Below are 27,749 nucleotides of genomic sequence, written 5' to 3'. Positions count from 1 at the left end.
TTTAATTTGGTCCACTTTAACTGACTGGTTCACAATCTAATCCCCATCACAGTAATAGGTCTATGTATGTATGGTGTAGTGTATGCATTGTAGTCTAGGGCCAATTGGGGGGAAGCCAATTAACTTATCTATGTTTTTGGGATGTGGGAGGAAACTGGAGTGCCCGGAGGAAACCCATGCAGACTCAGGGAAAACATACAAACTCCGTGCAGATAATGCCCTATCTGGGATTCACACCGGGGACCCAGCGCTGAAAGGCGAGCGTGCTATTCACTGTGCCACCGTGCTGCCCACCACTATGCGATTTTCCGGCTCCACACTGCAATCGCACCATACACACAATGGTTCGCAGCCAGATCATATGGGAATTCATGTAGCAGTGGTGGAAATTGGAAAGAGCCCTAAGGCCTTGCACACATGTAAAATGACATCTCCCCCCAGCTTTCCAGGCTAGAGGTGGTCAGTTTCTCCCACAGGTAAAATTACCGTATGTAGAGAAAAGCAGGCAAGGAAGCAGAATCCCATGATCAAGTTCTATAGTCCCGAACAAGCTGGATGTAAACAAGTGAGTAGGTCACTTCCAGTTTTATCCTACATGACTATGACCAGGAGAAATGTACTGGCTAAATTTGCTGCTCATTCCCTTTCAGTTCTCTGTAGATAAAAAACAGGGCACCAGTTGAAGCTGAGCGTTCAAGCTAAATTGAAATTCTTGCAATTTATATACAGGCAGTCCCATACCCACAGCCAGCTTCCGCTAGAGGAGTCTGTCTGTAAATTGAATTTGTTTGTAACTAGAGTCATGTACAGATGCTCCCCTATTTACAAACCGGTTACGTTCCAGGAATTAGTTTGTAAATTGAATTGTGTGTTATGCGCTTGTTATACAGTGAAACAAGATTAAATGATTTGCTTTCGGACTCTGGATTTGGACATACAGTATAAACATGTTTTTCTGTTCCCTTCAATGTGCTTTAAAGGGAACCTTAACTGACCGGGGGGGGGGGGGGGGGGGGCGGGGGGGGGGGGGGGGGGGCGGGGGGGGGGGGGCAGCAGTCCTGTGCCCTCTGAGCCGCTCTGGAATCCTCCGGTCCCCCGCTGTCACTTAGGTTCGTTTTTGACGAGGACTGCTGCAGGGGGCTGGTAATCGCCCCAGGTAAGTGAAACTCTTTACCACCGTTCAGTTAAGGTTCCCTTTAAACTACTTATAACAGCTTATATACCATACTGTAAAAATAGGAAGTTTATGCTCTATAGAAAGAAAGGGAAAAAAAAAAAACAGCCCTGTGCTCACGCCGGTACTGAAGGTTCCTCCGGCCCCCTGCCGCTGCTCACTTTCGGTTCTAGCAAGTCAATGGCCACTGCGCCTGTACAACCATGGCCGTGCACAGCCTCGTCCACGCTCCTGTCGCCGGAGGCCTCCTGCGCAGGCACAATACGGGAATCTCTACTGCATGTGCATGACACTCCCGAGGATGGAAGCACAAACGAGGCAGTGGCCAACGACTTGCTAGAACCGCGGCGGGGGACCGGAGGATCCTTCAGAGACGGCGTAGGCTCATGACTGCTGCAGGGGGCTGGCAGAAGCCCCAGGTAAGTGAAACTTTTTTTTTGTTTTAAACTTATTTCAGGTTCCCTTTAAGAAACCATTATTACTGGTAGTGTGAGGGATGGGGGTGCTTTACATTACTGTACTCGTATAGGTTCTTGGATATGTATACTGAAGAAAAGACAATGAGGAGTCCATGCAGAAAGGAAGGAAGCAATGCTCATGCAGCCAGCAGTTCTGCAATCCCCTTCAGGACGTACAGAGGAAACCATCAGAAAACAGAGGGGAAAAGTCCACAGTCTGCATGTTGGCGGCGTGTTTCAGGTAACCACATGTAGTGAATTGTCTGCAGTCTCTGGCAGGATTGTCTAATAAATAATGTACAGGGTATTGCCTAATGATGCCGGCCGGAGAAAGCATTGACTTACTGCCACTACAGCTTAGCAGACAGTGAAGAGAGACATTTACAAGATGTCTGCAGGCACAAAGGCTGGAGCAGCCCCTCAACACCGGCTCCCGGGTACATAAACCACACCACCTGAGACATCAATACAGTGCACAGAACACAGGGCCAGCTCATTAGAATAGAATATATCATCAACAGTTCAGCTGCAACACTTATAGATGTGCCAGGGTCTCCCCCAAGTAATGTGTACCTCCCTGGTCTGTGGTGAGTGTGGAAGCGGTGCTTAGCTCACCTGTCACATGACACTCTTCCACCTATGTCCTCTCTCCATCAGCACCTGTACCCCATGACATGTGTGTGACCACGCCAGGTCATGGGGTACAAGCGGCAATTGGTGATGGAGAAAAGACACAGGTCACTGCTTCAGAGGGCCCTGGAAGTACACATTACACATCATGGTGGGGAGGGGGGACTGTGTCTTCGGGAAATCAGACACGGCTACTTCCGTGCACCCGACCAAGATCTTTCCAATTGTGCTGGATCAATCATTTTGTCTGGAAATCAATTGGAATTATGGCCAGGTTGTGGCATCGATCTATGGCAGTCGATCATTATGATCACATGTGCTGGATATCAATGATGCAAATCAAATACTGTATGGGCACCTTTAGAAATAGCATGCAATCATTTTATCATATTTGCATTAGCCTCATATACTTACTGCAACTTCTTTCTATCATTATTATTGGCAGGGGGTGCGGAGTACAATATAAGAATAAAAAAGGGTGGGGGGGGGGGGTGAAAACATTCCCACTGAGGCAGCCATGCAGAGTCATCAGGTGATCTACCATGAAAGGGCAAAGGTGACCCTAAATCACTCCATCTGCAACCAAATCGACCAATAGATAGATCCCTCACCTGTTTGCCAGTGCAAATCCTGGCATCCTCCATGTAGTGACGTGTGGGTGTCACATGGTGCAGGCGATCCTCAGGAGGCTAGGTGTCATGCCGGTGTGACAAGTGAGCCTTCAAACCGCACACGGGCACACAAATACACTTAGGGGAGGGGGCACCAGACAGGGGTCTGTCCGTTGCCGAGAAACCAACCAACAACACACACCCAATCAAGACCATGTGACAGATTTTCTGGCATGCCAGATTGATCCTTTTAACAGATTTCAGATGGAAATTGGCTGAAAACCATGTTGCCACACCAATTCTCCTATTCAATAGAATTATTGGATCAGAAGGTCGATTAGCCCACAAAATCAGGTAATGTATAAGCACAGCACCCCAAAGGTGTATACACTCACATGTAGGGATTGGGATTCTACCCCCTGGACAGTTTGGGACAGAGTACTGTTCAGCCTAGCAATGCACTGTTATTGCTATAGAGGTGGAAGGAGAGAAGGCGTGGCACAGTGCGTGACGGAAAGTCTTCCGGTGGGTGGGGTAAGAAGGGGAACAATGAGCTGAGCCAAGACGATCTGTCACTCCGGATATTTCGACGACCTATCGGGTTAGCTGTCAATGAGTCTCTGGCTGCTGCTTCTGCCAAGTTTAGCATGGTGTATGCACTTCAAGACTGTACTCTACATAGTCAAGCAGTGTTTGTTGTGTGTACTGGGGGGGGTACACTACATGTTGTAAAATGTCAGACACAACAGAGGTCTGTGCAGCCTGGGCTGTGGAGGAGAGAGATTACAGGCATCACATTACCTACAAACAAGGAAGTCTTATCAGCTTGGTACTGTGACATGCCAAGTAGCATTCAATAAGGCTGGATGTAGAAAGGTCAGCCTCTTAACCACAGAACATAACTGAGATAAGATAATTACACATTTCATTCATCCTGAACTGATGGAACACTGCCGATTAGAATGCCATTTCCACTGTGTTCAGGGCTCAGGCTGTGCTCCCACTTGAGATGAGAACTGACATTTTCTGTCCATTCTTCGCTCATTGCAAAACTGACAGTTGACGGCTCCTTTTTATATTTTTATATATAGGAGTTTTTCACACTTGATGCTCTGCAACTGATCTAAAATGGGCTGCACTTCTGTGCAGTCCACAATAATCCTGGGCAGGCGGATGTGTTCCCCCATATAGCCTATGGGGGTAAGGCATCTGCCCCGGGCTACAGCCAGACCACAGCACTATACTACATAGTCTGCTCTCGCTGGCTGCACATGACCTGGCATGTGTGGGAACACAGCCTAACGGACCAGCAGCAAGTTACCTACGGATCTAGGAGTAGGGATGGTCAGAAAGGCAGATTTCCCAATCCGACAGATTTCCACTTTCCAATAATTATTGCGATTTACGCAGAAATCAGAATTACAGATTTACTATCTTGCGATAGGACTAAAAGTCTTGCAATACGGAAATCTCTATTTCCGTCAAGGAAATCCAATTTCCGCTCCTAAACCCGAATGATCTTGATGTACCATCACATAACACTGGAGTTCTGATGGGAGGGCCTTAGGGGGTAAATTAGGTAGCTGCAAAAAACGCCGCTCCTGTGGGCTGCAATGATCCACTTTCATTCCAACATCGTGACCCAAAGGTCACGAAAGTGAGAGACTGAGTCTCTCATCCAGCATGCAGGAAAGCGGCAAGGGGCGTGGCCAGGGAGAGCAGCCCAATGGCAGCTGTGGAAATCCTGCAGGAACACCGCTTGCGGGCGTTGTAAACATGGAATCCCTCTCCCCTGTGTTTACCTCCGAGATAGATTCAAATATGGTCGCCAATCTCGGGGGGTATAGCGCAGTTGGGGGGGGGCTCAGAGAGCGGCGGTAGGGGGGACACAGAGCCATGTCATTAGGCAGAGAGCGGTAATTAGTAAAGCTCTGTGTACTATGTATGCCTATTGGGATTACTCACACATTGCCTGCTTGTGATCTCCAAACACTGCATGTAGCATTTTTGGAGCAACCACGTTACTCATTCACTGAACGGCAATACTAATTGCGGTAAAATCACTAGGGGATTTTAGGGGGGGGGGGGGGGGAGGGGGGAGTAATTTGAGTTCCGGCTGTCGCTGGTACCCAGGTCGGAGAATTTAGGTATTCAGAATGTGATATGATTAGTAGCAAGCAGGAAAGACGAAAGCCTGCTGGACGTTTTCCTATACTGGAGAGGCAATCCCTCAATGTATTACGAGTAGTAGTAACGTACTCTACCATCATGAATTGTGGCAGCTGATGAAATGTCAGGGTCTTCCTGTACCAGAGGTGGTCCCTGTAGCGGACAGTCAGGACAGGTCAGTCCCCTGTACAATGGGAGTAGGTGGTACTTGGCCCGCACGTTCCCTGACAGAAAGAAAACAAACCTCATCTCCAGATTTAGACTTCGAGGGGTAAGGAATGGAATAAGTGACGTAGCAGAACATGCAGTTGGCAGCGGCGTGCTGAGTGGGGCTCTTGTGGAGCAGACAGGCCACATGACTGGATTCTTTGTATTTTGCAAAGCATACAGGACACAGCTGGGCTGAGCGCATAATGTATTCAGTCTGTGTGGATTCACTGGTTTTATATTACATCCACCAGCCTGTACTTTTATTGCCGCCTTGTTCTGACCTGTAGGTGCTTAACAACAACCCAGTGTCTATTCATTTGTGTGTGGAAAGCATATCAGGGTATACCAGCCCCTGGGATGAAGATTACTTTTTTTGTGACTGTTTCAGGTGACATTTATCCCCTCCCCCCAGTAATGCAATTAGATCAGGGGGTGCCAGGTTAGGTTGCAAGACTGTCCAATGGTTATTGTATTGGCTTTACTATTCAAGCAAGTACGTGTCTATGCAACCTTAATCAGCAATTGTAAGCTGCTGTAATTGTTCTCGTTAAGGTTCCATTTTGTGTAAAAACTTCCAATAAAAATATTCTTTAAAAAAAATAGAAAAAACCCTAGGACCGTACTCCATGTAAGGTACCTGTGGGCTTGTGCATAGGACAGCACCATGCTTTTTCCCTCAGTGCCTAGGAGGTGAATAGATCCGGATTCTGAAGGTGCAGGATGACCATTCTGGATCTTATCCAACAAAACCACGTCCTTCGCTGACATTGCAGCAAAGAGACATATTAATATAAGCATGAAGTGGCACTCATTCAAGTGAGACTTCAGGAGAGCAGCGTACATTTTACACTGCGGATCATAAAATAAGACAAACGTTCAGATTGTGCCGTGGTCTCTTGCAGAACCATATACTGAAAGATAGTTTTCAATCAATTACGTTTGACTTTAATAAAAGAGTAAATTGATATAAGAAAGGCTTGAGAAAGGCTGTTCATTTTAAAGGATACCCGAAGTGACATGATGAGATAGACATGGGTATGTACAGTGCCTAGCACACAAATAACTATGCTGTGTTCCTTTTTTTCTTTCTCTGCCTGAGTGTGTTAAATATCAGGTATGTAAGTCAGTCCTGACTCAGACAGGAAGTGACTACAGTGTGACCCTAACTGATAAGAAATTCCCCTTTTTTACCTCTGTCTTGCTCTCAGAAGCCATTTTCTGCTAGGAAAGTGTTTTATAGTTGGAATTTCTTACGTTTGAAAGTTTTTAAAAGCCGCTGGTTTTGTTGCATATTATTCAGGAACATTGCCAAAACGCACATAATGAAAGTCAATGGGAACACGATGGTATGAGTTTTTCATGTGCTTTTATATGCGTTTTTCCACAAAAAAATATAATTTTTGCTGCATTTCTGCTTCCTGTTGTCTTCCTAGTGATTTGCATAAATGAAAATATAAAAGACATGGAAAACGCATACAAAACACATGCGTTTTGTATATGTGAACCGCAAATGCATTAAAAACGCACGCGAAACGCATCGCAGACACACCAAAGTGCAGTAAAAACTCACACATTAACATAAAACATGACATAAAATGCAGCCTTTCCCGCCATATCATATGTGAACCCAGCCTTAGCAAAGTTCTTATATTGCTGGATGGACCTGAACTCTTGCACAGGTCAGATGGAAAACAGAGAAACGTACCCTGTATGTATTTAGAGAGTTTAGCCTGTCTGATTCCCCCTCATCTGTGTCTAATCACAAGTTTTAATTTGATCCCTCAGCTGTGCCAGATGGCTGATACGGCAGATAAGCTACTTGAAAGCACAGGATGTTAGCCCTTTGTCTGCTTCCATAAAAGCAAGAAGTTGACACACTGCAGACTGATTGCAGGATTTGTATCAGCTGTAACAAAGAAATGTTTTTCTGTAAAGGCTATTATGCTGTTGCTTATCTTTTAAAGCAGAGAGGAAAGTCTGGGTTCAGGACCACTTTATGGCATTCAGCAGGACCTATGTATGTATTTGCATGCACAACGGAAGATGCTGCTGCTATGCAATTAGCAATGACCCAGGTCTGACGTGTGCCGTGACCTAAGCTGTACAAAGCAAATGAAATATGTGCTTTGAATAGGTACTGAAAGCTGCCAAATATGGTGACCTCACTGAAGTAGATGTCATTTGTTTACCGATGCTACCATCAACACAGTGTACAAACTCAGTCCCAGAAGGAGCTCAGGACAGCAGAATATGGGAGAACTAAGAGACAACTAACGGGAGGGATATGGAGGCTGCCATATTTATTTCCTTTTAAGCAATAACATTTGCCTGGCTGTCCAGCTGATCCTCTGCCTCTAATGCTTTTAGCCCTAGACCCTGAACAAGCATGCAGCAGATCAGGTGTTTCTGACATTATTGTGCCTATAATTGCGCATATTTTTTGCACACCATGTATGTTTGTATGCAGAAAAGCACGTTTTTTCATAGCAGCTAATGTAATCGATAGAGAAAATACACACAATGTGCAGAATTAGGCTGCAGATATCAGCTTCTTTCTGCGTTTGGAAAACGTATCCAAGTGTGAACTAGCCCATTGATTTACATGAGTTCTCGGTTTACCCTAACGACCGCATCACGCAGATGGGCGTGAACACGGCGGCTCCCCCAGGACCACCTAACGCCGATTGGCGTCAAGTCCTCGGGGAGTGTTTTGCAAGAGATCACGTGTGCCTATGCTCCGTCATCAGTCTTCCAGCGGCGATGTACTGGGGACAGCCGTGTCACTCGGCTGTCCCCCTGGCAGGCTCAGGAGTCATAGGCTGATACCAATGACAGGTAATTGCAGTCATTGGCTAGCGGGGGGAGGGAGGAGGGGGTTATTATAAAATTTAAAGTTAAAAATAGAAACATTTATTGTAAAAAAAAATAAATTAAAAAAAAATAAAAAAAAATAAACACGCCGGCAGGGATCAGACCCCACCAACAGAAAGCTCTGTTGGTGGGCAGAAAAGGGGAAATCACTTGCGTGCCGAGTTGTGAGGCCCTGCAGCGAGGCCTTAAAGCTGCAGTGGCCTAAATTGCAAAAAATAGCCTGGTCACTAGGGGGGTGTAAGCCTATGGTCCTGAAGAGGTTAAATTATTTTTTCTGTGCAAAAAACACACGAAAATAGACAAGAGTGACCCCTGCCTAACGAGTTATGTTTTCCTGAGACAATCAGATAATGAAGGAACGTGGATTAAAAAAAAAAAAAAAAAAAAAAAAGTGCTTTCATCTCTCTTACACCGCCTTCTCACTCAATTACAAAGTGGGCTTGTTTCTGTACGGAAAACACATTTGTTAGGGGCCTGAGGTGGTGTAGCAGCGGAGAGTGGGGTCAGCGGGGATCAAAGATTATATCAAATGAAACACTGATATTCAAAATGTAACTTTTTTAGGCTTGTTGTAGGAGAGTACCGTATTTTTCGGACCATAAGACGCACTTTTTCTTCCCCAAACATGGGGAGAAAAAGTGCCTGCGTCTTATGGTCCGAATGTTCAAAATTCTGCCCAGCCGCAAGTTGTCCCCGCCTTAGTCCCCGCGGCTGTCCTATCCTCCCGTCTAGCTATGGCACCTGTGGGGGGTTTGCAGTCTGTGGAGGGGCTTGCGGGATCCTAATTTGTTTGTTATCCCGCAGCTGCCCCGGCCCTCTGTATAGGCGTGTTCCCGCCCCTAAACACCGCCCCCCGCCCGGGTCCTCCTCTGCCCGGTCCCCTCTACTGCCTTTCCCCGGCTCTCTAAATGTTATGCGGGGAGTGGGAAGGCTGTCGCTTACCGCCGGATGATAGCGACGTCCTCCGTGAACAGCGGCATCCTCGCTGTTAGCCGCTGGGTGGTCCGGGCACAATGCGGAAGCCTCTCTGCCTTCACTTCCGCTTTGGAGATGTAAGCGGAAGTGAAGGCAGAGAGGCTTCCGCATTGTGCCCGGACCACCCAGCGGCTAACAGCGAGGATGCCGCTGTTCACGGAGGACGTCGCTATCATCCGGCGGTAAGCGACAGCCTTCCCACTCCCCGCATAACATTTAGAGAGCCGGGGAAAGGCAGTAGAGGGGACCGGGCAGAGGAGGACCCGGGCGGGGGGCGGTGTTTAGGGGCGGGAACACGCCTATACAGAGGGCCGGGACAGCTGCGGGATAAACAAATTAGGATCCCGCAAGCCCCTCCACAGACTGCAAACCCCCCACAGGTGCTATAGCTAGACTGGGTAAGAAGAAATAACACAGGGGGCCACCAAGGGCACAGGGGGCCACCAAGGGCACAGGGGGCCACCAAGGGCACACAGGGGGCCACCAAAGGCACACAGGGGACAGGGGGGCACACAGGGGGCCACCAAAGGCACACAGGGGACAGGGGGGCACACAGGGGGCCACCAAAGGCACACAGGGGACAGGGGGGCACACAGGGGGCCACCAAAGGCACACAGGGGGCCACCAAGGGCACACAGGGGGCCACCAAGGGCACACAGGGGGCCACCAAGGGCACACAGGGGGCCACCAAGGGCACACAGGGGGCCACCAAGGGCACACAGGGGGCCACCAAGGGCACACAGGGGGCCACCAAGGGCACACAGGGGGCCACCAAGGGCACACAGGGGGCCACCAAGGGCACACAGGGGGCCACCAAGGGCACACAGGGGGCCACCAAGGGCACACAGGGGGCCACCAAGGGCACACAGGGGGCCACCAAGGGCACACAGGGGGCCACCAAGGGCACACAGGGGGCCACCAAGGGCACACAGGGGGCCACCAAGGGCACACAGGGGGCCACCAAGGGCACACAGGGGGCCACCAAGGGCACACAGGGGGCCACCAAGGGCACACAGGGGGCCACCAAGGGCACACAGGGGGCCACCAAGGGCACACAGGGGGCCACCAAGGGCACACAGGGGGCCACCAAGGGCACACAGGGGGCCACCAAGGGCACACAGGGGGCCACCAAGGGCACACAGGGGGCCACCAAGGGCACACAGGGGGCCACCAAGGGCACACAGGGGGCCACCAAGGGCACACAGGGGGCCACCAAGGGCACACAGGGGGCCACCAAGGGCACACAGGGGGCCACCAAGGGCACACAGGGGGCCACCAAGGGCACACAGGGGGCCACCAAGGGCACACAGGGGGCCACCAAGGGCACACAGGGGGCCACCAAGGGCACACAGGGGGCCACCAAGGGCACACAGGGGGCCACCAAGGGCACACAGGGGGCCACCAAGGGCACACAGGGGGCCACCAAGGGCACACAGGGGGCCACCAAGGGCACACAGGGGGCCACCAAGGGCACACAGGGGGCCACCAAGGGCACACAGGGGGCCACCAAGGGCACACAGGGGGCCACCAAGGGCACACAGGGGGCCACCAAGGGCATACAGGGGGCCACCAAGGGCATACAGGGGGCCACCAAGGGCACACCGGGGGCCACCAAGGGCACACAGGGGGGCACATAAGAGTACACAGGGGCATTTAAGTGGACACAACACATATGAAGACACAGGGACAGAGGAGGGCACAAGGGAGACACTAATGGTACACTTAGGGGACACAGGAGGTACAAGGGGGGCATATTAATTGGGGAGGGGAGAAGATTCATACGATGCCCCTGCACCATGGATGCACCAGGTTTAGTATTTTTTTTTTCCCTGATTTTTATCCTCTAAACCTAGGTGCGTCTTATGGTCCGGAGCGTCTTATGGTCCGAAAAATACGGTATATCTACGGCTTGTACATATAGCTGTGAGGCTGTGCTACGCTATTGCCACCTTATGCTTTTTAATCAATTGTTTATGCAATATTTGCAATACTGCAATTTGTATGTTCCCCTGACAAAGCCTAAAGTATATGGGGGGTGAAACATGTTGGGTGGAGAAGTGTTTGTAGACATGCATTCATAGAGGAGGAAGCAGAGGGAAAACAACCCTTTGATTTATAGACCTATTGGTTGTCAGAGGGTGATTTGCAGATCTCGCCCTCCTACCCAGGACTTGTAATTTATAAGTAGTACCCACTTCATCAGTTTTAGACGCTAATTAATAGTTACGTTTTATTAAATATTCTGTCGCCTACAACAAGAATAAAAATGTGTTAGATTATATCAGATAATGGCAGCCCTAGTGGCAGCCATTATTGCTCCTTTTTGGAAAACATCCAATATTGGACTAAGTTGGACAGTGGATTGCAAAGGGTAACACACTATCCCAGTACTGTAGTTAGGATTACAAATTTATGGCGCATAACTGATAATCCAAATTGTGGCAACTCAGTCATACATACACAATTTAAAAGAAACTATATGCAGATAAGGGGCCGGCTAATCACAAACAACAGCTACTGTTTAACTTTTGAGCATCTTGCCAATTGTCAATTGAACTGGCTCCTAATAATTCCCTGCTGGCTACCAGATTCTGTGTTGATTTGTTCGCCCCTGGCCCGATAGATCAAGTCCCCTTTATCAAATGGCATTACAACAAGATCTAATCCACCCCACCCATCAATCATCTAAAAGCCATGGCTGATCGGTGTCATGTAGATCAGAGTTCCTCAAACCTGTCCTCAAGGCCCAACAACAGTTCTAAGTCCGCACACAGTCTTAGTGAAGCAAAAAGTGCAAGTTTTTATTGCTCCATTACACACATGCAATGTTCATCTGACCGTTTTGGCCGACGATCGATTTGGTGCCGCCAAGTGCATGCCCAACCGACAAAGAGACCAATTTTGGGACGGAAATTGGTCACACTGACGAGCGCGCATGCTGCAAGATGTCGGGCCAAAGTTGTTCGGTCGGGCATGCGGTGGTACACGGCCGATTTCGGAGCGAGCGACGAAACCCCTGCGGCAAATGTGCCCCCCCGTGTGCATTTATACATTACCTGTCCGGTGTCGGCCTCCATGCAGTGTCCGTCCATCTCGCGGGGTTCTGCATACACGCTAGCGGCACATAGCATCTTGACGTCAGATGCTATGCGCCGCTTGCGTGTGCGCGTATATGCAGCTGTTAGAACCCAGCGAGATGGATGGACATTGTTCTGTGTCCATGGTTTCCTGGCATGCCTACAAAGGGAGTCAGGTCATGTTGGCACCTGCTCAGCGCCTGATTTGGACGCTGCCATAGACTGTATTGTTAATTACTGCCGTATCGGTGCAGGGAGAACTTCTGAAAAAAATCGCTGTTCGTCAGGTACTGGCAACTGCTGGACTCCGACTTACGCAATAGCTGGTAGCCGAATCACATCTTACCCCAGTGTCCATGGAGGCCTGGAGGGGGAATAGTAATTAACGCCGCCAAGACTTTTGCAGGAGGCGGCCGAGACTTTTTGTTTGGGCTTCACTCTGCACCCAAAGTTCCTGGCGCCTTAATTACACCTGCTTGGAACCCTGGGAGTTCAGTTACTGTCAGTAGGCACCTAAACCTGTATACGGCAGGGCCAGAAAGTGCCTAAAGCTAGCCTACCAAACGCACAGCACCCCAAGAACCTTACAGAGCAACGTCTGCAGAAACTCTGCCTTCCTGCTACAACTGGGTCCACAGACCGCACCAGCAGAGGGTGTGCCGAGGGAGCGCCGAGGGAGCAATGAACGGAGTTCCTGAATTCTACGCCTGGCGACGTTGTCATAGAAATGCAATGCTCTCCCAAAACTCGGCCAAAAGAATCTATCCTGGCAGATGGGGTTTTTGGCCGAAATTAAAAAAAAATATCTCTCATAAGGAAAGGCCTTTCTTGAAGCAGATGGTCACTTAAAATGGCTAATCTGAGATATTTCAGCCAAAGCGTGCATCAGACATTACAATTCTAAAAGCATGCATGTTTAGTGTAAATTATAAGCATTACATTTTTGACACTGCAACTTCTAGAAGTAAAAATCCATTATATAGCTGGCTTGCAGCTGTAAGTCTATCCATACAGATGCAAAAGTGTTGCACTACCTAGCTTCCTGTTCAGGAGGAAGTGTTCTCCCCAGGCTCTTACAGGGCTGGTGCACACCAGAGCGGTTCTGAAAACGCTTGCAGAGGGAAAACCGCTTGGCTAATGAAAGTGAATGGGATGATGCACACCAGAGCGGGTTGTTTTTTCCACAAACGCAAACTCGGGGGCTGCTGCAGTTTTTAGATTTCTGAGGCGTTTCTGCCTCAATGCTAAAGTATAGGAAAGTGGAAAACCGCTCTGAAAAACGCTAGATGAGAGCGGTTTTCCCGGCGTTTTTGTTACAGAAGCTGTTCAGTAACAGCTGTACTGTAACAATATTTGAAATCTGCTACACAGAAACGCTCCAAAACCCGCTAGGCATGTTTAGAAAACCTCTCTAAACATGCCTAGAATCCCTCTGAAAACTGCATCAAAAAACTCTAGCGTTTTGCAGATCTGCTAGAGGTTTTTGGTGTGCACTGGGCCTTAGTGCTCCACCCGACTAGTTTTGGTGAGCATCTGGTTGTCATCGGCTCACCTCCTCCTCTGCTGTAAGCAGAGAAGCGCCGGCCCTGCATTCTGTCATATTGCCCCATCCGGCTACTTTTTCATGCCACCCGGGTGGCATGGCCTTGAAATTCTACAGCTTCCTGTTGAAGAGAAACCGTAACCAAGAATTGAACTTCATCCCAATCAGTAGCCGATACCCCCTTTCCCATCAAATCTTTTCCTTTTCTCAAATGGATCATCAGGGGGCTTTGTATGGCTGATTTTGTGGTGAAACCCCTCCCACATTGTGATGTCAGGACCATGGTCCTGACAGTTTCCTGTCTGTGAACCTCATTGCATTGTGGGAAAGAACAGCTGTTTACAACTGCCAAAAAAAGCAAGCAGCATCTCCTTCCACTGATGTTAGCGCCTCACAGCACTAAAGTCCTGACATCACACTGTGGGAACCTTGTTACATTGTGGGAAATAACAGCCGTTTCCAACTTCCAAAAATGCAAGCAGCATCTCCTTTCAGTGACATCACATGCCAGCAGTAAAAATGTCACCATGTGATAAATGTAAGAATGTAAATCAGGGAGAGGAAATATTTTACAATGAGCAAACACTGACAATCATTTATACATAATTATTGTCAAAATGAAAAAGCACCAGAGACGAAGCACCCTCATTTAGGGCCCGTTTCCACTATCACGAATTCGCATGCGTTGCCCGCATGCGAATTCGCATAGCCAGTGCAAGTGGATGGGACTGTTTCCACTTGTGCGTTTCCCCGCACGTTTTTCTGTGCAGAAAAAATCTGCAGGGTAGGGCCCTCAGAATTCGCCTGCGTGTGGGATGCAGGCGAATCGCACGCAATGTATTTAATAGGGAAATCGCATGCTTTTCCTCATGCGTTTTTTACCGCGATTTCGCATGCGATTTCGCATAGGTACCCATGTTAATTCACACAGGCAGTGACATGGTTAAAATCGCATCACCCTTACCTATGCGAAATCGCGGCAAAAAACGCATGCGGAATCGCACCCGCATGCGATTTGCCTGCGGTGATTCGCCGGCGATTCCGCAACGCTATAGTGGAAACGGGCCCTAAGTTATTTTACTACATTTATCAGTGGGAACATGACAGTAAACCCCTACCCTGCTTTTAGTTTCAACTTTCTCTGCTCAATCTGCCTGTTATCAGCTATGATAAGAATCCCCATCTGAGCATTTAGTCTACGTTTGACCATTATAGCCGAGTCAGTCTTCTGTTAGGGCTCGTTTCCACTATAGCGAATCTGCATGCGGGCACCGCATGCGGATTCGCATAGGCAATACAAGTGGATGGGATTGTTTCCACTTGTGCGTCGTGCGGGTGTGTTTTGGTGTGCGGGGGAAATCTGCACAGCAGAGCGGTCAGATTTCGCGTGCGGCTGGAATGCGGGCGAATCGCCTGCAATGCTTTTAATAGGGAAATCGCATGCGGCTTTGTCATGCGGATTTCGCATGTAATGTTATGGAAATTTACACAGGCAGTGACATGGTTACATTCGCCTGCCTCTTAGCCATGCGAAATCACAGGGAAAACCGCATGCAGAAACGCATCCGCATGCGATTTCGTCCACGGTGGAATCCAGGCGATTCCGCACCGCAACAGTGGAAACGAGCCCTCAAGTGTTTTCAAGCCCGCCCCCTCCTGGCTCAGCTTTCCTGCTTTGCATACTCAGAGCTCTGAAGACATGGGAGAGGCTGCTCTGCTGAGAAAGAAGTTCTGAAACAACACACAAGTGTGGCTGCTGTGTGATCTGTGTGCACTGTGCAGTCGTCATTATCATCTGTGCAGTTTCATTCCTATGAGAGACACTTCCTACAGGCAGCCACACAGCATACCAGAATAATGAATGCACACAGATGAAAGGCTGCAGCAGCAGCCCTGCTTGTCTATAGTTTCATAGAGCCTAGATAGCAGATCCAGAACAACTCATAACCCAGAAGCAGAAGGGATATGAGCCGGTGGCCATATTGGATTTTTCCTGGAGCAATAATGGATGAAAAAAACTCACAAAGGCACACCAGAGCGGCGAAATTATCAAGTAGAGCATTTATTCTTTACAAGCTGTCGACTGATATGTTTATTTTGTGTTAACAGTTCATCTCTGGTTCCCTTTAAGCACTTTTTTTATTACATTATTTTCACTGGAGTTCCTCTTTAACTGCAAGTCTTCTTAAAGAGACTAATGCTGGGTACACACAATGAGATTTACCGCTCGATTCGCGGATCAATTCGATTATTTCAAACATGCTCGATTGGATTTCGATCGTTCCTGCCGTCGATTTTGCATACTAAACATGAAAAAAACGATTGAAAGCAAATCAAGCATGTTTAAAATAATCGAATTGATCCGTTCGATCCTGTGAATCGAGCGGGAAATCTCAATGTGTGTACCCAGCATCAAGACAAAATAATAGAAAAGATTTATACGTACCTGGGGCTTCCTCCAGCCCCATCTTCATGGATCGCTCCCACGCCGCCATCCTCAGCCTTCTCTTTCGCTGGTTTCGGGTCCCGTAACTTTGTCCAGTTTTACGCGTGCGCAGTGTCTCTCTCCGTCGCCTGCCTTGTGCATGCACAGTACGGAGGGAGTGCACTGCTCTTGCGCCGACTGGCCTAAGCTACGGGACCCAGTATCAGCGACAGTGAAGGCTGAGGACGGCGACGTGGGAGCGATCACTGCAGATGGGGCTGGAGGAAGCCTCAGGTATGTATAAATGTAATCTATTTTTTCTCTGAGTCTCTTTAAGACTCCGCCTCAACAGTGACCGATAAAAGCTCCAGCCAATCTTTTGTGCAAAAATCTGATGAGGTGGGCAGTAAATTGTGCAGCCAATCAAACAAATGTGCCATCTCCACGCTCCACCCTTTGCTACCACCTTCAGTCACATTTTCTACTCTAGTGCTGAGAAATACTGGCTGGCCTCTATTGTTCTTCATTCTGTTTTGTGTAAATTCTCCTGATTGCCCAGCCCACAGGCTAAATCTACCCAGGAGAGGAAGCTTGCTTTAAAGTAATAGCCAGGCAAAAAAAAAAAAAAAAAAAAATATGGAGTTTCACTTACCTGGGGCTTCTACCAGCCCATGCAGCCATCCTGCGCCCTCGTAGTCCCTCACTGCTGCTCCAGTCCCCCGCCGCCAGCTAGTTTTGTTTTTGCCGACCTCGGGGTCGGCAGGCCGCATTGCGTACATTTTTACGCGTTAGTGGTGCAACGCATAAAAATGTACACGTTGCACCACTAATGCGTAATTTACGTGTCAGGGCCTTTTTCCACTACCCAGCGATTTGATTCTGACTGCAAATCTCAAGGTACATTAAACTAATGGAAACTGCAGCAACAATTTCCGTTAGTGCGATTCGATTTTGGTCAAAACGCGATCGTCGGCCTGCCGTGTTGTGGATGCGATTGAGCTTTACAATACTGAGTATAGTAGCTCAATCGCATGGTGGAAATTGAAACGCGATTGCGATTCATAGTAGCCCTGAATGTTCCTGCACCAGCGGGAATGCGTAAAAATGTACGCAATGCGGGTCGGCAAAAACGAAACTAGCTGGCGGCAAGGGAATGGAGCAGCAGTGAGCGACTACGAGGGCACAGGATGGCTGCATGAGGCTGGTAGAAGCCCCAGGTAAGTTAAACTTATTTTTTAGCCTGACGATTCCTTTAAAGCCATCTGCTTCTATACACTGTTCATATTCACTCATCTAGACTCCTACTAGAATTTACCGTGTTTAGTTTTGGTTTTGAGCTTTAAAAACGGACCTGAACTCTGAACTTCCTCTCTGTTCCTAAAAAATACGCAACAACAGCATTATAACCTTTAAAGAAAAACATTTCTTAGTTACAGCTGATATAAGACCTGGAATAAATCTTCAGGGTATCTAATTCTGACTTTCATGGAAGCAGACATATTGTTAACATCCTGTGCTTTCAAATTAGCTTATCTGCCGTGGCAGTGAGCAGACACGGGGAGAGATCAAATTGCAATTTGCGATTAGACACAGATGAGAGGGAATTAGACAGGCTAAGCTCTGAAGTTATCTTAAGAGTTCACGTCCACTTTAAAGGTAATCTACAGTCAAGGCCAAATTTATACTTGTTCCACCCCTTCTATGGGTCATATCCATTTACAATTTGTAAGGATGCCAGGCACTAGGTAAAGGTTTCAAGCTTTATTCATCCATCAATGGGTTAAAGGCACATTACGGACACAAACAGGTGAGCAGTGAGGGTACAAACAGCCATTTTGCAGTAAAGTTCCGTTTCATCAGAGACCCTCTGTGAAGAGCCTCTGACGAAGTGGAACTTTACTGCGAAAAAGCTGTAAGGCCGTTTGTACCCTCACTGCTGTCCTGTTTGTGTCTTTAATGTGCCTTTAACCCATTGATGGACACAAAATGCTCAGAACTTTTACCTTGTGCCCGGCATCCATCCTAATTAATCGGATTAGACCTCACAGTGAGCACAGGTATGCAAGCTCTATGCAGGCACCCTGCCTGTGGAGCCGCCTAGTGCCAGCATCTTGCTTCTCCTAATTTGCATATCCATATACTGCACTCTCTTGATGCACAGCCCTCTTCCATGTGCTGCTCCCCATTTGCAGCCTCCTTTGTATGTCCTGCTACCCAAGGCCCCAGCCTTACGGCCTTTCCAGAAAACCGGCCCTGCTTACAGCATTGACATGATCTGGCACTTCATATGCAGCTAAGAACATTGGTATTTCATCTCTGTTTCTGCTTCAAAGTGGACCTGACCTCATGTACAGGACAGAAGGAAAACAGAGAAAACCACCATGTATTTAGAGAGTTTAGCCAAGCGCTGGGCAAACTATGGCCCGAGGACCATATCCAGCCCCAGGGCCGCATCCAGCCCGCATGGGCTGTTCATTCCTCTCTTTCCCCCCTCCCTCCCTGCAGTCACGAGCGGGTGATTAGCCAGGGGTTAATAGTTACGCACTACCCGCTTCCTACGTCATGTCGCCATGGTAACGGTGTCATGTGCACACGCTGCCAAGGAAGGAAGCGGCGAGTGCTTAAGTATTAACCCTCGCTAATCTGCAGGGGAGGAAGGAGGCCAATAGGAATGTGGCCCACGGCCTGCACAATGTGGCCTGGGTTTACGTAAAGTTTGCCCAGGCCTGGTTTAATTCCCACTCATCTGTGACCAAGCACAAGTTGTAAATTGATCCATCAGCTGTGTCAGTTCAGAAATCTCCTCTGCCACAGCAGAGCAACTAATATGTAAACATAGGAAGAAGACACAGCAGATTTATTGCAGGATTTTAATCAGTTGTGACAAACAAATGTTTTCCTTTAAAGGACACCCGAGGCGAAAATAAACGAATGAAATAAGCGATTGTATCTATCTTCCTTCTCCTAAAAAATGACTTTTCAAGATACTCCACAGTTTTATTTTATGTTTAAATCTACTTTTGAAGTTTTAACTGTTTTATTGTTTTTGTTCAATGACACATTCATTGACGTATGCCAGAGCTAAAATCTATGAACTATTTAACCTTTTTATCTCTTTCCTGCTCTCAGAAACCATTTTCTGCTAGGAAAGTGTTTTATAGTTGGAATTTCTTATCAGTGAGGGTCACACTGTAGTCACTTCCTGTCTGAGTCAAGAGTGAGTCAGCCACTTAGACCTGATATTTAACTCTTTCAGGCAGAGAAAGAAAAAAAAAGGAACACAACCTAGTTATTTGTGTGCTAGGCACTGTACATACCCATGTCTATCTCATGTCACATGTCACCTCGGGTATCCTTTATAGGTTGTTATGCTGTTGTGCATCTTTAGGAGCAGAGAGGAAGTTCTGAGTTCGGTTCCACTTTAAAAGCACTGCAGGATACTCTGTTACTACATAAACACAATACATATGTTTTCCTACGGATATGCTGAGAGCCCAAGCATTTGCGTTCTGTAAAAGGTTCATTCGCGAAGAATAAAAATAAAACAGCTTCGCTAAATGCCCATAATTACATGTTTTCAACCTGCTTATCGTAGGCCTGTATTTAGTGTCCTTTTTTTCCATTCCATCATGAGTATAAGCAGAAGAGACTGGCAGTAACCACAGTGAAAGAAAGAAGCATTGTTGATACAGAATTCTGGCTTATTCATTTGAATGTCTAGCACAGTATAAGCGTGCTAGCAGACACTGTGCACACAATGTAAACAATTGCTGATAGGTGAAAACCCTTCACAACTGCTAGTGTCCCAGAAGAAAGGCTATACTTATGTGTAAATAGATACTTGCCTCAGAAGTGGGATGAATCTGGATGGTCCTTAAAGAGGAACTCCAGTGAAAATAATGTAATAAAAAGGTGCTTCATTTTTACAATAATTATGTATAAATGATTTAGTCAGTGTTTTCCCATTGTAACATTTTTCCTCTCCCTGATTTACATTCTGACATTTATCACGTGGTGACATTTTTACTGCTGGCAGGGGATGTCAGTGGAAGGAGATGCTTTTTTTTTTTTTTTTTTTTTTGGCAGTTGGACCCAGCTGTAAACAGCTGTTCTTTCCCACAATGCAATGAGGTTCAGAGACAGAAAGCTGTCAGGACCATGGTCCTGACATCACACTGTGGGAGGGGGTTTCACCACAATATCATCCATGCAGAGCCCCCTGATTATCCATTTGTAAAAAGGTAAAGATTTCTCATGGGAAAGGGAGTATCAGCTACTGATTGGGATGAAGTTCAAATGTTGGCCACGGTTTCTCTTTAAAGTGAACCAGAGATGAAGCATCCTCATGTATTTTACCATATATGTCAGTGGGAACATTAGAGAAAACACACTGCTCTCTGTTTCATTTTAAACTGTTGAGCTTGCCTATTATCAGCCCTGATAAAATCCCAGACTGAGCATTCAGTCTGGCTTTGCTCAGGAATCTTTATAGATGAGTCATTATAGCAGAGCCAGAAGGGGGCAGGCTTGGCCTTGAAAATACATCAAAGACAGGCTCCGCTATAAAAATTCCTGAACAAAGCCAGACAATGTTTAGTCTTGGATTTTATCAGGTGAACAGTTAAAAATGAAACAGAGAGCAGGGTAAGTGTTTTCTCTAATGTTCCCACTGATCTATATGGTAAAATACATGAGGGTGCTTCGTCTCTGGTTCACTTTAAGCTTTCTGATGCAAGGAAAACACGTGTTTTTTTCACAGCAGCTGGTGTAATTGATCGATAAAACTGACAACATGTGCAAAATGTCAGGTTTTTTTTCTGCGTGAACAACAAATTAAGTGTGAACTAGCTCATAGACACATGAGTTCTCAGTTTTTCTGTGCAGAAAACACCCATGAAAACAGTCAGGCGTATTCCCTGCCTCAATCCTCTTATGCCTGGTACACACTATGCAATTTCCCATCAGATAAACATGTCAAATCGATTATCTCCGACAGGTCCGATTATTTTTTCTGAACGATTTTCCAATTAATTCTACACAAAATCGAACAGAAAAATAACCGTAAATTAAATCAGACTTGACGGAAATAATCGATTTGACCTATCTATATGGAAAATTGCATGATACGAACCAAGAATTAGAGTGCTAAAACATATGAACTATTGACTTTTTTTTAGCTAGCTACTAATCTCAGAAGCCCAGTTCCCCAATAATTGATTCGACCTGTCTGATAGGAAATTGCATGGTGTACCAGGAATTACATCCCACTAGTGCTGGGTCCCTCTAAACATATTCAACAAGGGCTTGTCAAAAATGCTTCTCAAGGCCACACTCTCACCATGTATGGGCTTATCTGTACTGGACATGTACAAATAAGCTTCGCACATGCCCAGTAGAATGATGCTGCTCATGCACTGCTTTTTTTCCCCCATGTGCACAAACACTTTGTTCTACTGGACATGCACGAACCTTACTCGCACATGCTCAGTACAGAGAGGCTTATGCTCCGACAGAAGCATTTAAAGCAGAATTATTCAAACGTTCCCCTCTGCTTAACCTTCTTGAGCCCCAGAGGTGTATACCCCCTAGTGACCAGACCATGTTTTACAATTCAGCACTTCATAACTTAAACAGTTTATTGCTCAGTCAAACAACTTAGCACCCAAACAAATTTTCCCTCCATTTCTTTTATTCCCCACTCCCCAAATTAGCCCTAGATAGGCATCAGCCTATGATAGGGATGAAATTGGGAGAAGTTGGGAGGCACAGTTAAGTGACAGGGATGTCCTCTGTACAATGCTGCTCTAGATCGCAGCGCTGTACACATAAATATTTGGTTTTTTTTTGTTTGTTTACACAATTTCAGCCTGCCAGCTCCAATTACGGCTGGCAGGCTGATCGCAGCGGCCCTGCTCTGTCTATTGCAGGGAACACACTCTTTACTTGCAGATCTCGGCTCTCGCGAGGAATGAGAGAGTCACTCTGCAACCACCATCCTGCATTAAGCGGTCGCAGAGTGGTTAAGATGGACCTAACCTCTTGCACAGAACAGAAGGAAGACAGAGAAATGCTCACGGTATGTTTTCAGAGAGTTTAGCCTCTCTGATTCCCCCTGATCTGTGACAAGTGTAATTTGATCTCTCAGCTGTGTCACATGGCTGCCTTGATAGAGCAGCTAATTTGTAAACACAAGACGTTAACCCTATTTCTGCTTCCATGAAAGCAGGAAGATGACGTACTGCATATTTATTGCAGGATTTCTATCAGCTGTAACAAAGTAATGTTTTTCTTTAAATGTTAATATGCTGATGCTCATCTTTTACAACGGACAGGAAGTTCTGAGTTCAGGTCCACTTTGACTACATTAGCCACATAATTATTATTTCGAAGAACTGAGGGAAGATTTAAAAAATGAATAAAAAAAGGGTCCATGTTGATAGGATTAGGAATACTTTAATTTTCTCCTGAGAGTCCCTGAGCCGTGTTGCACCGAGCCCTCCAGACTGGTAGCCATTGCCATAACATGGAGGAGATCAGGGTTGAGCGAGCTTCTGTGTGTAAGCTACACTGACAGAATGCAGTACGGTGTCAAAATAGTCTTGTGTCGCTTAAAAACTGAACAGGAAAGTACATTATTATACAAGATGGCTGCTTCCAGTACTAGTCGATTGTGGCTGGGGTGAATGTTTACACAGCTGGCATTACTTTAAATTAAAACCAAGCAGGACATCTATACAGACAGCAAGGTTTTGGGAGACTGGTTCTCAGTTGGGTGGGTAAGGGGGGGGGGGGGGTGTAGGGAATCCTTTAGCAGCAGTGAGGAGCATATTAGTCGAGCAGAGATCAGCACAGTTAGTTTGGGCTGGGGATACACTTGGAAGGAATACAGTAACAGAGAGCAGCATACAAGTGCAGATGCATTTCCTGGACTTACCGGCTTCGGCATCTTGCCTGTGTCCTCTTCACACTAAGCCAGCAAATGATTGTCCTCTCCTGTGAAAAGAAACATCTCCAGTTAACGTTATGGCAATGCGATTCATAAGCATAAAGCAGCATACAGTGTGCACACGGGTACAACGGCTGCCGAATGGAGAGAACTCTGTGGGCTGCTGCAAAGCCTTCCCCTTCCCTCCCACAGCAGATAATGTCATTTTCTCTCTCCCATAACTAAATAACAAAAGCTGCCTCTTCCAGGCTAGTCCCCAAGTCTCACCACCCAGGCATGTTCTGTGAAGTTCCACATATGTAGCCACATCACACAGCTCAGACAGTAAGCAGCCCTTTGGTGTATGTAAGCTTAAAGGACACCTGACCACAGGCAAAGTAAGGACAGAGGTAGGTTTTTCTTTCATTTTCCAAGAAGTGATGGGGGGGGAGGGGGCGCAAGAAGAGGAATGGACAATGCACAGGGGTATGTGGATCAAGCATGAGCATACTTCTATGCTTACCTTACAGAGAACCAGAGGCAGCGTTTTTAAATCTTAATAGGACACAGAGGCATGTTTTTGCCTCTGTGTCCTTGTGCCACCGCCGTCAGACCTCCCCGGGCTCTGCTGTCCCCCCAGCAAAATACCGCCAGGGTAGCAACAATCTGCTTGTTGCTAGCCTGCTATTTACCTGCGCTTGTCACTCCATTACAGGCTCCTCCCGCCGCTCCCCACTAGGTTCCTCCAATCGGAAGCTAAGCCGCAACCCAAAAAGTCGCTAGCCGGGTTCTAATTCGCGCGGGGGGTGGGGGGGAATGGTAATGACGGCAGCACAAGGACACGGAGGCACTTGATTGTGCACAGAACACGCCTCTATGTCCTATTAAGATTTAAAAAGGCCGCCTGGGTTCTCTTTAAAGCAGTGTTCCCCAACCCTGTCCTCAGGACCCACCAACAGTGCAGGTTTTGTAGAAATCCAGAGGTAGTTAATTAGCTCTAGTGAGACACTAATTACCTCACCTGTGAATGTTTGTGGTTTCCTGCAAAACATGCACTGTTGGTGGGCCTTGAGGACAGGGTTGGGGAACTATGCTTTAAAGGACAACTGAAGTGAGAGGTATATGGAGGCTTCCATATTTCTATCCTTATAAACAATACCAGTTGCCTGGCTATCCTGCTGATCCTCTGCCTCTAATACTTTTAGCCATAAACCCTGAATGAGCATGCAGCAGATCAGGTGTTTCTGACATTATTAGCTGCATGCTTGTTTCTGGTGTGATTCAGACACTACAGCCAAATAGAAAATGTACAAGAGGGTACTACTTGCCCCAAAGTCTCCATCTACTTACTAACAACCAACAACCTAGTTTGGAAACAGAGGTCCCTAATCATGTTCATGAGAACATTGGTGATCGTTTGTAATGGCTGATACCTCAACATGGGTACAGACCACAATTAAAGGGTACCTGAAGGCAAAAAAGAAGTGAAATGGAATACTTACCTCAGTAGTGGTCTGGATTGTCCCTCGATCTCACTGATCCAGCCCTGGCACTCTCCCAAAAAATATGTTCACGTGGCTGAGCTTCCGCCCATGAACGAGAGCAGCCGTGCTAGACAGGTGTAAGTAGGGCCCACGCCTGCCCAGTATCATGGATGGTACACAGAGCGGCTCCATGCTGCTGTGCAGGAGAGGTTCATACTTGCACCTCACAGGTAAGCTCCAGAAGAAGTAGGAGTTTGAACGGTTAGGTTCCATTGCAGCCTGTGATAGGTTTTTATTATGGGTATGGGACCATATTGGGGAAATTTCTCTCACTTGCTGTACCACCTACTAGCCTCAAGAAACAGGAAACAGATAAGCAAAACCAGTTCCCCAACGAAAAAAACTGTCCCGGTTTGTGGCGGGGCCCAGACCTCGGCCGAGAGGGTTAACTTACCTCTGTTGCTGCATCTTGCCACTGCGCTGCATGCTGCTCTCCATCTTCCCAGTTTAGTAGTGAAGGTGGAAGGGTGAGGGAGATGGAGAGAAGAGTGCAGCACCGCCACAAGCCACATTGGGAGCCTTTTTATAAAAAAGATAAGATAAGCAGATACTTACCTAAGGAGAGGGAAGGCTCTGGGTCCTAAAGAGCCTTCCCTCTCCTTTCCTGGTGCCATTCCAATGCAGGATCCCCTGTAGCAGATTTTGACCACTTTGGTCAAATGCTGCTGTCTCCGCCGCCAATGGTAGGCTTCGGAAGTCTTCTGGAGCCCAAGTGCTCCCGAAGACGGGTCGCTCCAGACTAGGCATGCGCGAGCACCCTCGCTCACACGCAGTATGGAGCCGCCTGTCTTCGGCTCCCGGAGACTTCCGAAGTCCCCCGGGATTTAAACGGAGGAGCCAGAGCTGCACTGAGGGCACCGGGAGAGGAGAGGGAAGGCTCATTAGCACCCAGATCCTTCCCTCTCCTTAGGTAAGTATCTGGTGTTCTTTTTTAAAAAAAATAAATATCCCATTAGCTTTAAGAAGCCTTGGTTACCTGGTTGCTGGGATTAGTTCCGTACTGCACTAACTCTTATCCATTCTATGGAAAACTGTTTTGCGATTAGTGGGGCTTTAAAACAAAGTCCTATCCTTTCCGCTAGCCTGGAGCCCTTTACTGCACACCACCTGCCAGGAAGCGTTTAATAACTCGCCTATACAAGGAAAACCAGAGCGGACTTGGAAAAAACAAGAACATAATTAGCAGCTTTGATCTCTGAAACAAAAGCCTTTTCTGGGAAGGACAAGAGGAGGGCAGATGAGGCACACGAGTCAAGCTGATCTCTGCTAGATTGTCCTCACACATAGCTGCTGCTCACTTCACTGCTTCTAGATGCCAGTCTGTGTTTCCCAGGAAATCCTGGTGTTGACCTACAACCTTGACCTCTAACTTATCAACCTTTGTACAGAAGGGTCTGGATAAATGCCATAGGTCACTAAATATACTTCCAGCCTGCTACTGGTGAGCTTATTTACTACAAGTGCCAGTACACCTGCCCATCTTCCCCCATATCAGCCAACAGAAGGATTTCTCTTCTGATCTGATCAGGGAGGGATCTATTGCCTGCCCACACACTGCAGGTTTTCAATATATTTTAGCAGAAATTCTATTGGAAATCGCCCTGGTGCTGCCACCTGCTGGTCACCCCACCCCCACCCCCCCATGGTGAGTGCTGAAGGCTCACTTGTCCATTGCACCAGTGTCCCATGGTACAGATGCCCACAGTGACGATGTATGGGCACCTACCTCTCCAGCAGTAAAATGCTCAGGACCACCTAGAGAGATTCTGCTACTGTATACATGGAATGAAAGTGCTGAGAAATTTTGGTGCAGAGCAAAGCTGAAAAACTGCTCACCCTGCTCCTGCAAACACCCAGACGACGTAAATCACCATTCCCCCTCCAGGCCGCCATGGACTCAAGAATAAGATGTGATTCGGCTTCCAGCTATTGCTGGCGGAGGAATTATGCTGATTTTATAGTGGTTTGGGCTCCTTCTCTTGATGGCACCCAAAACCTAACTGAACTCCGCTATAGCTGTAATTTGCATTACGGACTGTGGCAGCGCTTGCATCGTTTTTGCCTGTCTGCTGCTACTTGAATGTCAACATTATGCTGTGATGGAAGATGGAATGGGCCCAAAACTGAAGACCAATGTGGCTTACACAGGTCTAGTACTTTGCTGTAAATGAGGGGTTTCCAAGGCAAGAATGTTTTCAGGAAAGTAGTAATAAACGATTGCTAGAACACCCTTTCTACCCTTATGAGGTTACACAGTCTAAAAGAATAGGAGTTCCAACGCCTATGGTTTACTTTATCTACTGGATATTTTGTTAGATAGCTCTCTGCATTATTGAAGTCAAATTTATTTACATACCATTTTTGATTCAAGCACCTAATTAAATATTTTAGTTTGTACAGAGCCATGGGAGATTACAGTGCTATATACCGTAATTCATGAACAACAATAAGATTTAGACTCCCGACAACCTAACCAGCCGCCTATAAACAGATCACTTGCATATAAACAGACTATATACCGGTAATAGAACTTCTCCTGGATACAAATTCTGAATAAGATTATAACCGACAGGCAAAAACAACACAAACAGTTTCTGGACTGCCCAGATCTCCAACATTCATACACATGTGGAATTACTAAACCACAAAAATAATAAACTAACCCATCGGTGACCTTGGCCATGCAAGGTCAAAGCAGAATGTTGATGATGACACGCCACTTTCTATTCCTCACACATACCACATGATTATGCAATGCAGAGAGAGCAGGCAGAGAAAGCAGCGGCTGGACTTATCAAGACAAGTGCAAGGAAAACTGCTGTCAAAGTGGACCGTACTGTAACTGCCCAGAATAAAAGATTTTCTTCAGCTGTTGAATGATGGAACAATTCTGATTCTGGTTACTACAAACAACTGCTGCTATTTTACCGCTGACGTGGCAATCAGCTATGGTTAAGAGTGTGTGTGTGTGAGAGTGTGTGTGTGTGAGAGTGTGTGTGAGTAGGTAGGTAGGTAGGTGTGTGTGTGTGTGTGTGTGTGTGTGTGTGTGTGTGTGTGTGTGTGTGTGTGTAGGTAGGTGTGTGTGTGTGTGTGTGTGTGTGTAGGTAGGTGTGTGTGTGTGTGTGTGTGTAGGTAGG

The 27,749-nt window shown here is 47.1% G+C and overlaps 1 protein-coding gene across 1 annotated transcript in view; it reads right to left on the bottom strand.

The window, feature by feature from the left end:
• Window positions 1-27,749, bottom strand: part of RDX (radixin) — a 139,597-nt gene that overhangs the window by 57,330 nt on the left and 54,518 nt on the right. The window contains exon 2 of the mRNA XM_068266911.1: window positions 23,078-23,136. Within this exon, the coding sequence (XP_068123012.1) occupies window positions 23,078-23,089 (12 nt within the window). The 5' untranslated portion in view covers window positions 23,090-23,136. The remainder of the gene's footprint in view (window positions 1-23,077; window positions 23,137-27,749) is intronic.

This window comes from Hyperolius riggenbachi, chromosome 2, assembly GCF_040937935.1.
Source record: "Hyperolius riggenbachi isolate aHypRig1 chromosome 2, aHypRig1.pri, whole genome shotgun sequence".
Taxonomy (NCBI): domain Eukaryota; kingdom Metazoa; phylum Chordata; class Amphibia; order Anura; family Hyperoliidae; genus Hyperolius; species Hyperolius riggenbachi.
This window is presented reverse-complemented; position numbering and strand designations above follow the sequence as displayed.